Genomic DNA, 12,716 nt, shown 5'->3' on the forward strand with positions numbered 1-12,716 from the left:
GAAAAACAGTCATGAGAGGTCACTTGTCTTAAAAATAGGAGACTATGTATGTACAGTCACTTACAAATAAATGCTATTTCATTTGTGTAATATTACATAGGGAATTGTGAAATGAAACCAAAATTGGAAATATTTGGCTCTATATCTTTGAATCACATTTTAAAAACTGTATTTTTAAATTATTTTTGTATTTCATTTTATTTATGCATCACCTCATTCCTAAAAGAATTTTTCATTGTGAAAAATTTGGGAAATACAAAAAGGCACAAAGAAGAAAAATTATCTAATTCTTTTCATGACCTTCTGAAAGTAACTCTACCCCAAAAATATTATTTTCCCCCTTAGTCTTTTGTCTCCTTCCTTGTTTTTCTCATGCAGAGAATAGCTAATCTGTTGCCAGCATGGTACTACAACTTCCGGGTTACCATGGTGACATGGGGAGATCCAGAATTGAGCTGTTGTGACAGCTCAACCATCAGCTTCATAACAGGTGAGCGGTGTGTGGGAAACGGTTCCATGAGGAGAGAACATTATTTTGAAGAGGTACAGAGGGTCCAAAACTCCAGGAAGTCCCAAACATTTACCCAACACTGATGGAGCATCAATTTCATGGAAGATAATATGCTTGATTTTGATCATTCGTTATTTGTTTGGTGGATAATCTTTAAAAATTAAAATATCATTTTTATTCTGAGTTACTGCCCTTGACTTATTTTTATTCTGAGTCACTGACCTTGATTTATGTTCTCCCCAGTTGCGATTGATTAGAGATGTAGCCAGCAGAGCCTTCAGCTTCACACTGCACACACAATTGATTTTACCCATTCGATGGTTGTATTTGTTAGAGTGACTCCATTTCCTTATTAATTAGGCCATTTTTAAAGTCACAGGCTGACTGTAGTAGGGTTCATTGCATGAGTTAAAAACAGGCTTTGTCTTCAGATATTGACCACACAAAAAAATGAAAATAAACAGGCTTTGGAGACAGGCAGACCTGGATTTGAATCATGACCCTTCCGCATACCACATGCAGCCTTGAGTGTGTTAACTTTTCTAAGCCTCAGGTTTTTTATGTGTAAAATGGAGATAACAATATCAATTATCTGTTATTATTATCCATTACTACTTCACTGTTAAATAAGCTACTTTGCAAAATATGTGGCACAAAATTTAAGCACTTAAAAAACTGTTCGTCTTAGATCCTCAAGAACCTTACATTATGTGGCTGCATCATTACTAGTCAGAGACAGCAATGTAAAGGAGAAATTCATCAAAGACACACTAACCCTTGTTGCTTTAACTATGATTTTTGTCAAGAACTTTTCATTGGACTACAAAGCCGAAGTGTTAGAGTTGTGCTGGGAAAACAGAGGGAGAAAATATTGCTTAGATCAAGAATAATTTCGGCAAAATAGTTTCCTCGGTGGACATCTAGTTTTACTGTGTTGAAACTTATCAGTGAAAAAAAAAATGGAAAGAAATCAATTATATGTGAATTCTTACACAATTAACTTACATAGTATGTCATTTTTCTTTACTAATGGCTCCAGATGTTAATAGTAATATTAGAGTAGAAAAGTGAAAGAATACCAAAAAAGGAGAAAATATCAATTATTTGACATGCACTGTGTTAGGCTCTTGACTATATGAATAATCACATATTTAATTATAATTAAACTCAACTGTATCAATAATTCTTACAGTTTAATTTTATAGATGTTAACTTTTTGAGAATGATCTTTCCTTCTCAGACAGGACAGCTGTCTGGAAAAAGCCAAGACTTAGCATCTCAACCTGAATATGCTCACTTCTTGCTGTAGAACATTGAGCAGATTATCTTAATGGTTCTGAGGCTTCCATTTTCTCACTGGTAGAACCCTCCAAACTGTTATCTGACAGGTGATTAATAGAGCAAAACTTAATATGTTAGAACACCACCTTGACCAAGTCTTTGCAGTGTCTCATAAGGTGGACATCAGAAATGAAATACTGATAGGATTTGGTGTTCTGACTCAAGGGGTTTAAGTTGTGCTTTTCCCTCAACAGGTTATGCTGAGATCCCATGACAGAGGATAGGGAGGAAACATCTACAGGAGTCTCTTGTCCTTGCTCAGAGCCATTTTGTAGGGAAGTGGGAGCCAATAACCTTTAGGGGGAGGCCCAGGGCTGCTCAGCACACCCCAGCATCAGGTCAGATCACTGTAGTAAAAAAAGGTGAATGAAGTTTAGATTCAACTTTTGGAAAAGCAGGATAAACTACCACCCCACCGTATGTGTGTGACTTCTCGATTTCCCATTGCAATTTCCAGTTTTTAAATAGGAATTTTCGACCCCCTATGCTTGTCTAATGTCTGCTCTAAACAGTTTGAGACCCTGTTACTGTTTTAAAATGCATGCATGTTAAGATGAATCTCCAACTGAGGAAAAAAATAAAACTCAAAAAGCTTTGTGTATTAAAAAAAAAAAAAAGAAAGAAAAGTTGTGCTTTTCAAGATGTGAAACTGAGAGGGGTTGGGCAAAGTTTATAACAGTTGAGGTGGACATAGCAAGTGTGAATAAATAAACTGTGGTTAATCAGCAAGCTGTTTGCCTGGAGCAGTCTATTATCTGCAATAAACAGATCTTTGGAAATTTATCTTTTCCTGGGACAAAAAACTAAGTGATGCTGATCCAGGCATTCACAGTCTTATCTGAGCATATTGACACAGATGATCTCAATTCTCATGTCTTTTATAAAATCGGGATAATAATAATAATTACCTCACAGGATAATGTGAGAATTAAATTATACAATATAAACCATTATTAAAATATGTATGATAGATGTTTATAATTTTCATACTTATTTTTAAAACTAGTTGAAATTCTAGTAGGGGTTTTTTTGCCTTTGTTTCCTTATTTCAAACAAGGATATTATTTAAAGCAAATAAAGATCTCATGCTTTACTTTCCTATGCTTTGAATTTTAATTTAAATTGCCAAATTGTGTGGTATAAAAGGAAATAGGAGCAAAATATTTTAATTAAGTGTGATTCATTAGGAACTCAAATCTATTATCTTTGTTAGGCAACTTAGTCTGCAAGTTCGTAGTAATTATGCTAGGATACCAAATATTTATTAATAAATAAATAGTGACATCTTGTGGTCTTGCAGCAATATGCTGGCTTTTAAAGCAACAACATAGAGTATAAAAATCTGAAGACCTAGTATCTCTAAGACGAAAATATAAACTTCTGGGTTTGCAATTTTAAAAATGTTTCTTGTCCTAACTAAAATTAGAACATGAGAAAATATCCTTTAAAGAAATATATGCATAAGTATTTGCATATGATGAAGTACATTGGACTATATTAAAAGGTTATAAAAAGCCAAGGTTTTTCCTTAAGTCGAATATTCTGAAATATAATATAGAGTTGTGTTACCTATATGCATTGTTGATATTTCAAGATTTTATTATTCAACATACTAGAAATGCTGCTCCTATTTCACATGAAACATAAATGTGTTTTTTACTTTATATATAACAAATTCTTCAGTGAATAATTGTTTTTGAAAGCATAGCTAGTTATGAATGTTTGTTATGAATATTGACATCATAACATCATAACATAATTATTAAAGAAAAGATTCTTTATGGTTTATAGAAATTTTCCAAATAATAATATTCTAGTTGATATTGTGCTATATCTCAGAATGGACCACTTTTTACTGTCTTCAAACCAGCATACACATGGATTTTAAATTCAACTTTGTTTTTTAAAATCTTCAGAATTATCAGTTACTTTAAAAAATAATTAAAGTGTGCTTTCAGAGCTCACGTATTATAAAACCTATGATGAACTTTCTTCCCCAGTTAGCAAAATTTAAAAAATTTAAATGTGTAAGATTATACAATAAAGTAACAAGCTCAGTATTGGAATTTATTAATAGCTTTATGACATGATTTTTTAAAAAATACCTTCCTTCCCTCCCTAATTGCTTCAGCAATATTTATTAAGAGCCTACTTGCTGCAAAGCACTGGGCTAGACACTGTCAATAATATCACCTTGTTATTTTATGGAAATAAAATTTGTCTTCTATCCTACTTATAATGCTATTATCTTTTATCCTTCTACCCTTCTATCCTACTGTTTTTTATTTCCATAAACATCTTCACTACAAATAAAGAGAATTACTTTTATAGGACCCTAGGTTTTCCAATACTACTTGTATAATAATTTCACCAATGCCTATTAATATTAATTTATTGATGTCATAAATATACACAAACAAGTAAATATTTCATAACTGAAATTTGTGTAAAAGATCTTGATACCCTCAGGCACAGATGGGTCTGGCTGTCTTGTGTCTTAGATATGCAAGGTGAGGTCGCAAGAAACAAGTGTCCACCCTGTATCACCAACCTTCACTCTGTTACTGAGAGGTCCGGGAGTCCCTAGGACAGCTATGTGGTGTGACTTTTAATCCTCCAAGTTAACACTACATGGAATTTAATGCTCTATTAATAAGTACTTTACTTATTAGTCTATTATACTAAATTGTGCCTCTTTCCTCCCTTGCAGCTCCAGTGGCTCCAGAAATCACTTCTGTGGAATATTTCAACAGTCTGTTATATATCAGTTGGACATATGGGGACGACACAACTGACCTGTCCCATTCTAGAATGCTACACTGGATGGTTGTTGCAGAAGGAAAGAAGAAAATTAAAAAGAGTGTATGTTCCTTTGAATCCCAGTATTGGGCAAATCTGCACATTTAGTTGCATGAACTATTGAAAGTCATTAAACAAACATTTATTGAGACATCAAACACATGCTTATATGCCAGTAGGCGCTGTTTTAGGCTCTGGAGATAAGACCATGAACAAGAATTAAATTCTTGTTTTCATAAAGCTTACCTTCTAATCTTTAACAGTGAGCTATAATACTTGTAGCTATTGATTTCACTTACATTTAAAGTTATGATTTGAGCTTTTACTTCAGGATGCCAAACAATTTCAAGAAAACCATAATTAATATATTTCAATTTTTTTTTCCAAATATCAGCAACACCTAAAGATTTGGGTATGTTGGACATACTGATTTCTTTTCTTCTGATTTATTAAGCTTTTGACATTGTGTCATTTAGGGTACAGACTAAACTGCTGTAATAAATAAACAAAAAGAGAGTAGCTCATACAAAATAGAGTTTGTGTCTCTCTCATGAGAGCACAAAACTAACAGAGCACTTTTGCTGTAAGGGGTCATCCAGGGATGCAGATTCTTTCTGCTTTGTTGCTCCTTCTGCCACTCTGATTGTCTTCATGCGCACAGAGGAATCTTCATCATCATCACATCCATGTTTCAGCCCGCAGGAAGGGGAAGAGCACACGAAGGCTCAGCACTTACAGGATGTGAACTGAACTATAAATTGCCCATGTGACTTCCACTTAAATCCACTGGTCTGAACTGAGTTGCATGGTCCCCTCTAGCTGTAGGGGAGGATGGGAAATATAGTCTTTAGGTAGGAAGGCACATGTCTATAGACATGTCTGGGTGACTTCTGAGCTTCTCCCAATGTACATATTGGTGGCACCCCAGCAATTGCCTTTTCTAAAATCTACTATGAATATGTGGGAAAATATCAGGGTAATACCCACTCCAAATAAAAGAACTAACTGCAAAATTGTTCCATCTGATATATATTATATTAATACACTTTTAAGGTGACCTTGCATTTGGCCCATTCAAGGAATTTGTATGATTTTCTGAGGCTATAAAGTATCCATAATATAATAAATTGTACATTGCAGCATAGAACAGAGAAGGACTGTCTGCTAGAGCACTGTAGTTGTTTGGAGTGGTGTGCTGACTGGCTCATGTACTAGAATTTAAACCCTCGATTTTGATGACCTTGCAGGTAACACGCAATGTCATGACCGCGATGCTCAGCTTGCCTCCAGGAGACATCTACAATCTCTCAGTAACTGCTTGTACTGAAAGAGGAAGTAATACCTCCATGCTCCGCCTTGTCAAGCTAGGTAAGAAGAGTGCACAGGTATGGGTGTTAAACGATCATGCCAGGAGAGCTAGTGTTTGTATCACTTAATTCAGCAAGAGCTCCTCAACTCAATGAAATAATAACAGAAAAACAGCAAATTATCTTTTGGCAGCACAAAACAGACATTTATACTATCAAAAGAGTACGTTCAACTTAGTATAAGTTTCTGTGAGTGGAATGCATACTGTGTGGGGAAACAGGAGTGTTCATTATTCTTAGTAAGGTTAGAGAAACCGAGTAGTCTAAGGATTTCAGAGATGGAAGAACCTTAGAGATTATCTAATGCAGTGTTCACAGCTCTATCAGACAACATTCCATTTTTATACAGAGATTATATAACGCCCTCTTTAATATCTTAAATAGAAATTCATAGATAAAATAGCCCACATATTGATTTTTTTAAAAGCTGACATAGTTTCCTAATTCTAATACAAAATCAAGGCAAAAGAAAATTAATCTATAATAAAATAATATGGATTCCCTATATATATGTTCAAAACAACTATTCTAAAAGACATGATGAAGTTGCCTGATACTTACACATAACTAAAATGAATGTTTGGGTTTACAAGAAATAAAAAGATCAGTAGTCCTTCATATAAGATGTATAAAAATAAATGAAGGAATGAACAAGTTAATATTAATTAGTTAGGCTGACGCCACGGCACTCACTCTAGCCAGGGCAACAAAGTGACACTCTGTCTCTAAAAAAAAAAAAAAAAAAAAAAAATATTAATTAGTTAATTAATAATTGAGCAAGCATAGGTACAGATAGTCCCTAGAAGAAAAACTAGAGTTAGGATAAGTAATAAGAGACTAGATGTATTCACATATAATGAGAAAAAGATGGAAATCACTTTAATTAAGGTAGAGATAACATACTAAGTGTTTTAACATGGCAGTGTAGAAGCAAGCTGACTTCACTTCCCCCCATAGAAAACCAAAACCCAAAACGCAATGCTGATATTTTCACCAGCAATAACCCAGAACTCAAACATGAGAATGACAGATATTCCAGGGCCACAGAGAAGTTTAAAAACTCCAGGCACATGGTAGGAGAATTGGACTTCCACATTTCTGATGCCTCTTCCCCTATTCTGCTCAGCAATAAATACATGGAAATCTTCCCCCAACTGACAGTTTCTACACTGGAAAAAGTGAAATTGAGGTGGTCAACCAGCTTTCCCACCATCTTGGGTTTCCTGGCAGGAGGCTTGTCCTTGCCTTAATCCACAGGAAGCATCGTGACTGCTTTGAGGGGAGAAATATCCCCGAGGACAGGCAGAGACAAAGAGGGGAAGCAGGACTACCATCCCCAGCCCTGGAAACTCTACTCTGTAACTTGGCCAAAGGAGACACCAAATCAGAGAGCTGTTCATCGCCGTGCTGGAGGAGGTACATTCCACAGGTCCTGTGAACACATCCCCTAACCAATCTTCCCAAACTGCCAGAATAACCCCTGTCAGACTGCCCCCATTTTATTATATTATATACTAGAGGGGAGGTGAACCTGGGCTCAAGGTGCCACCTAGAGCTGAAAAGTAGGCAGCAACTTGGTGGTAAAGATTTGCTAAGCAAACATAGGCAATAATAGCCAAAGTAAGGGGACCAGAGAAAATTAGAATAAGTAATCCTTCAACGCAAAGACATAGACATATACCCACAAGAAACAACAGCAAACAGGGAACTATGACCTTCCCAAAAGGACAAAGCAAAAATCCAGTGACTGATCCTAACAAAACAGCAATTCGTGAGCTTTTGACTGAAAATTCAAGATAGCAGTTTTAAGGAAAGTCAATGATTCAGAAATTTATCAGAAAAGTTTAACAAAGAGATTGAAATAATAAAAAAACCCCAGAAATCTTGGAACTGAGAAATACATATGCTGAACTGAAGAACTCATTAGGGAGTCTCAACAGGGGAATGGACCAAGCAGAAGAAAGAATTAGGGAGCTCAAAGATTGGCTATTTGAAAATGCAGTCAGAGCGAAAAAAAACAAAAGGGAACAAAGATCACCTGTAACATATAAAAAATATACCTCAAAAGACCAAATCTAGTAATTATTGGTCTTCAGTAGGGAGCTTAGCAAGAGCAAGGGGTAGAAAGCTTATTTAAAGAAAGATTATTTAAGTAGCAGAACACTTTCCAAAGCTTGAGAAAGATATAAATATCCAGGTACAAGAAGGCCTGAAATTCAACCCAGATATGACTACCCCACTACCCAAGGCATAAAATAATCAAACTTTCAAAGGTTAAGGACAAAAAGAGAATCCTAAAAGCAGCAAGGGAAAAGAAGCAAATATACAAAGGAACATTTTTCTGGCAACAGACTTCTCAATGGATAAAGGTCAGGAGTGAGTGTAACTATATTTTCAAACTGCTCAAAGAAAAAAACTGCCATCCAAGGATGTTGTATCCAGCAAAATTATCCTTCAGATATGAAGGGGAGACAAAGTCTTTCCCAGACAAACAAAAGCTGGTGGAACTCACACCAGATCTGTCTTACAAAAAATGATAAAGAGAATTCTTCAATAGAGAGTTTAGCAAAAGCAAGGGGTAGAAAGCTAATTTAAGAAAGCTTTGCACTAACATGCAAAAAGAAACTTTTCAATGTATAAAACCCATTGATATAATTAAGTATGTGGACAAACCCAAAATGTTCTATTACTGTAATTATGGGGTACAATCCACTCATAACTCTAGTATGAAGCCCAAAAGACAAATCCATCAAAAACAATAACAGCTACAGCAACCTGTTAACAGATAGGTAATTTTAAAATATGTAAATTAAGACAACTAATTTAAAATATAGAGGGAAAAGCATTAAAGTGTAGAATTTGTAATTTTGCATTTGTCTCTTTTGGCCTTCATTTCTTTCTATTCTTTTATTTGTGATCTAAGTTGTGATCTCTTTAAAATAACTTGTTATATCTATAAGACATTTTTTGAAAGCCTCGTTGTAACCACAGCACAAAAACCTATAATAGATTCACTAAAAATTAAAAGCAACAAATTAAAACATACTTCCAGAGAAAATCACTTATCCACAAAGGAAGAGAGTAAGAAAGGAAAAAAGGAAGAGAAGAGTCTCACAACAATCAGAAAACAGGAAACAAAATAGCAGTAGTAAGTCCCTACTTATCAATAAAAATACTGAATGTAAATGATCTTAATTCTCTGGACCCAACTATATTCTGCCTTCAAGAAACCCACTTTACCAATAAGAAACATATAGACTGATAGTGAAAGGGTGGAAAAAGATATTCCTTGCAACTTGAAACCAAAAAAGAGCAAAAAGTAACTAGTCTTATATCAGATAAAATAGACTATAAATCTAAGGTTGTAAAAAGAGACAAAGAAGGTCACTATATAATGATTAAGGGGTCAATTCAGCAAGAGGATATAACAATTATAAGTATCTATGCACCCAACACAGGAGCTTCCAAGTATCTAAAGCAAACATTAGTAGATCTAAAGGGAGAAATAGACAGCAATATAATAATAGTAGGAGAATTCAACACCCCACTCTCAGTAATGGACAAATCATCCAGACAAGAAATCAACAAGGAAACAGCAGAATTAAACTACACACTAGCTTTAATAGACCTAACTGATATTTACAGAGGATTTCATCCAACTACTGCAGAATACATTCTTTGGATCAGCACACAGAACATTCTCCAGAATATACCATATCTCAGACCACAAAACAAATCTGAACAAATTCAAAAAAATTAGAAATCATATAAAGTATCTTTTCTGACCACAGTGGAATAAAACTAGAAATCAATAACAAGAGGAACCTCAGAAAATACACAAACACATGGAAATTAAACTACATGCTCCTAAATGACCAAGAAGCCAGTGAATAAATTAAAAAGGAAATTTAAAAATTTCTTGAAGCAAATGAAAATAGAAATACAATACACCAAAATCTATGAGATGCAGAAAAGCAGTACTAAGAAGGAAGTTTATAACAATAAATGCCTAAATCAAAAAAGTGGAAAAACTTCAGATAAAAAAAACCTAATGATGCACCTCAAGGAGCTAGAAAAGCAAGAACAAACCAAACCCAAAATTAGTAGAAGAAAAGACATAATAAAAATCAGAGAAGAAATAAATGAAATTGATACTAAAAAAAATACAGAAGATCAACAAAACGAAAGTTAGTTTTTTGAAAAAATAAACAAAATTGACAAAACTTTAGCCAAACTAAGAAAAAAAAGAGAGAACCAAATGAATAAAATCAGAAACAAAAAAGAAGACAACTGAGATCGCAGAAATACAAAGAATCACTAGAGACTATTATGAATAACTATATACCAACAAATTGAAAAACCTAGAAGAAATAAATAAATTCCTGGACACATGCAAGCTACTAACACTGAACCATTAAGAAATGGAAAACCCCAACAAATCAATAGTGAGTAATAAAAACAAAGCTATGATATAAAGTCTCCCAACAAAGAAAGCCCAGGATCTAATGGCTTCTCTGTTGAATTCTACCAAACATCTCAAGAAGAACGAATATCAATCCTACCCAACTCTTCAAAAAAACTGAAGAGGTGGGAATACTTCCAAAGGCATTCTATAGACATCACGCCAAGCAAAATAATAGGCTACGGATGAGGGGAAATAAAGAAAGTATGATATTCTTGCAAATGAACTGGAATTTTTTGTGTAGTGTAATGTCAAAATAATTCTTTATATTATCACATACAACAGGGAAGTGACAATGTATAACAAAACATACCTTCTACATTCAGAAATCGACCCTGTATTAAGGTACACATTTGCTTTTTGATACCTAAAGGAGCAGTACCCTAAAATCAGCAGCAGGCAATGGTGGATCGATTGACAAAAAGTTATGTGGTAGACCTCTTCGGGCAGTATGAGTGAAAGAGTAGCAACTCAAAACTAAATGGAAAATTTCAATACATAATTCTCACAGCAGAGATCTCTTATTTTTATATTTCAAAAATTAAAAATCTATGGAATCTGCTTGCATTATTTCAGGACAAGGAAATAACTTAGGGGTAAAAAGAAAAAAAATCTATGGAATGGCAATAACAAAGAATATTTTCCAAATAGTCAATGCAATTTAGCGACATCACTATTTCAGATGTTTGTTAATTTATAATATGTATATGTGTCCATCCATAAGTCTCAAATCAACTCTATTATTACATATGTCATATATGCAGCTATAAGACTGATCCAAGGGTGTTTTATTAGTAGCTTAAATACCATGAGTAGCATTGTTGACAGTGATGTACTTTTAGAAAACACTTAGAAAATCTCAAACAAAACAAATCACAATCTTTCCTCCGTTTACTCAGTAATTGAATTTCCCCACAATTCAATGCTTAGTACCTTAGGACACTGAGTCTCTCTCAGTGTCATCAGCCTAGCTCACAGCAACCTCAAACTCCTGGGCTCAAGGGGTCCTCCTGCCTCAGCCTCCTGAGTAGCTGGGACTACAGGCACATGCCACCACATCTAATTTTTTCTAATTTAAGTTGCCCAGCTAATTTTTTTTGTTCTATTTTTAGTAGAGATGGGGTCTCACTCTTGCTCAGGGTGGTCAGGAACTCCTGACCTTAAGCAATCCTCCCAACCTTGGCCTCCCAGAGTGCTAGTATTACAGGTGTGAGCCACCACACCCAGCCTAGGACACTGAGTCTTAAATTATTTTTTGCCTCATATTTGCCATGGCAAAAACTAACTTTTTGTGCTGAAACACTTTAAAATTATATAGATGCTTAGAAATATGTGATATATTGATTAGACACTATGGGCAGAAAAAATAAATTATTGAGTAATTTTAATAGTATCTTAATTAGATTTAAATACCTCTCGTGATGTCAACTTTCTTCTAAATTATTTTACTTAATTTCTTGAAAAAACTTCCAATAATTATTATGTGGTAAAGTATTTACAATTTATACTTATGGTAGATTTATTCTTGTGTGACATTTGACTGTCATGTGGGTTGTGAGACATAGGACAGTTTTTCATTTGGAATGATTTTGATTACTGCAGAACAGCTAGTGTTTCCAAGCCCTGCTCACAGAATAGGCAACTCGCTCGGTTGTGACGAACAAAAACATTCCTGCAAACTTTCAAACACCCTCAAGGAGGCGCTACTGCTTCTGTTGAGAATCAAGGGTAGATAGAGTTAAATTTTTCCTGCATTGAAGGCAATATGCTCTTCTTCCCTAGTAGTCTATGCTAGAATTCTAGAAATGTGGAGAGCTCCAACTTCCAACATTGTATGATCTTCCTATTAAGAAAAAAATTGGGGTTGGGCACGGTGGCTCACTCTTGTAATCCCAGCACTTTGGGAGACCAAGACAGCAGGATCACTTGAGCCCAGGAGTTCAAGACCAGCCTGGGCACCATATGGAGACCCAGCTCTACAAATAATTTTAAAAAATTAGCTGGGCATGGTGGTGTGCGCCTGTAGTCCCAGCTCCTCAGGAGGCTGAGGCAGGAGGATCGCTTAAGCCCAGGAGCTTGAGGCTTTGCTGAGCTAAGATCACCCCATTGCACTCTAGCCTGGGCAACAGAGCAAGACCCCAATGCTTAAAAAAAAAAAGAAAGAAAGAAAGAAAGAAAGAAAAGAAAAAAATTTGCCTGCCTAGCAATTTCAAACATTATCTCTGATTTTGTCATC

The 12,716-nt window shown here is 34.9% G+C and overlaps 1 protein-coding gene across 1 annotated transcript in view; it reads left to right on the forward strand.

Moving 5' to 3' along the window:
• PTPRO (protein tyrosine phosphatase receptor type O) overlaps positions 1-12,716 on the forward strand; it is a 265,264-nt gene that overhangs the window by 196,984 nt on the left and 55,564 nt on the right. Inside the window, 3 exon segments of the mRNA XM_069491204.1 lie at positions 379-490; positions 4,563-4,714; positions 5,899-6,019. Coding sequence (XP_069347305.1) covers positions 379-490; positions 4,563-4,714; positions 5,899-6,019 — 385 coding nt within the window.

This window comes from Eulemur rufifrons, chromosome 16, assembly GCF_041146395.1.
Source record: "Eulemur rufifrons isolate Redbay chromosome 16, OSU_ERuf_1, whole genome shotgun sequence".
Classification (NCBI taxonomy): Eukaryota; Metazoa; Chordata; class Mammalia; order Primates; family Lemuridae; genus Eulemur; species Eulemur rufifrons.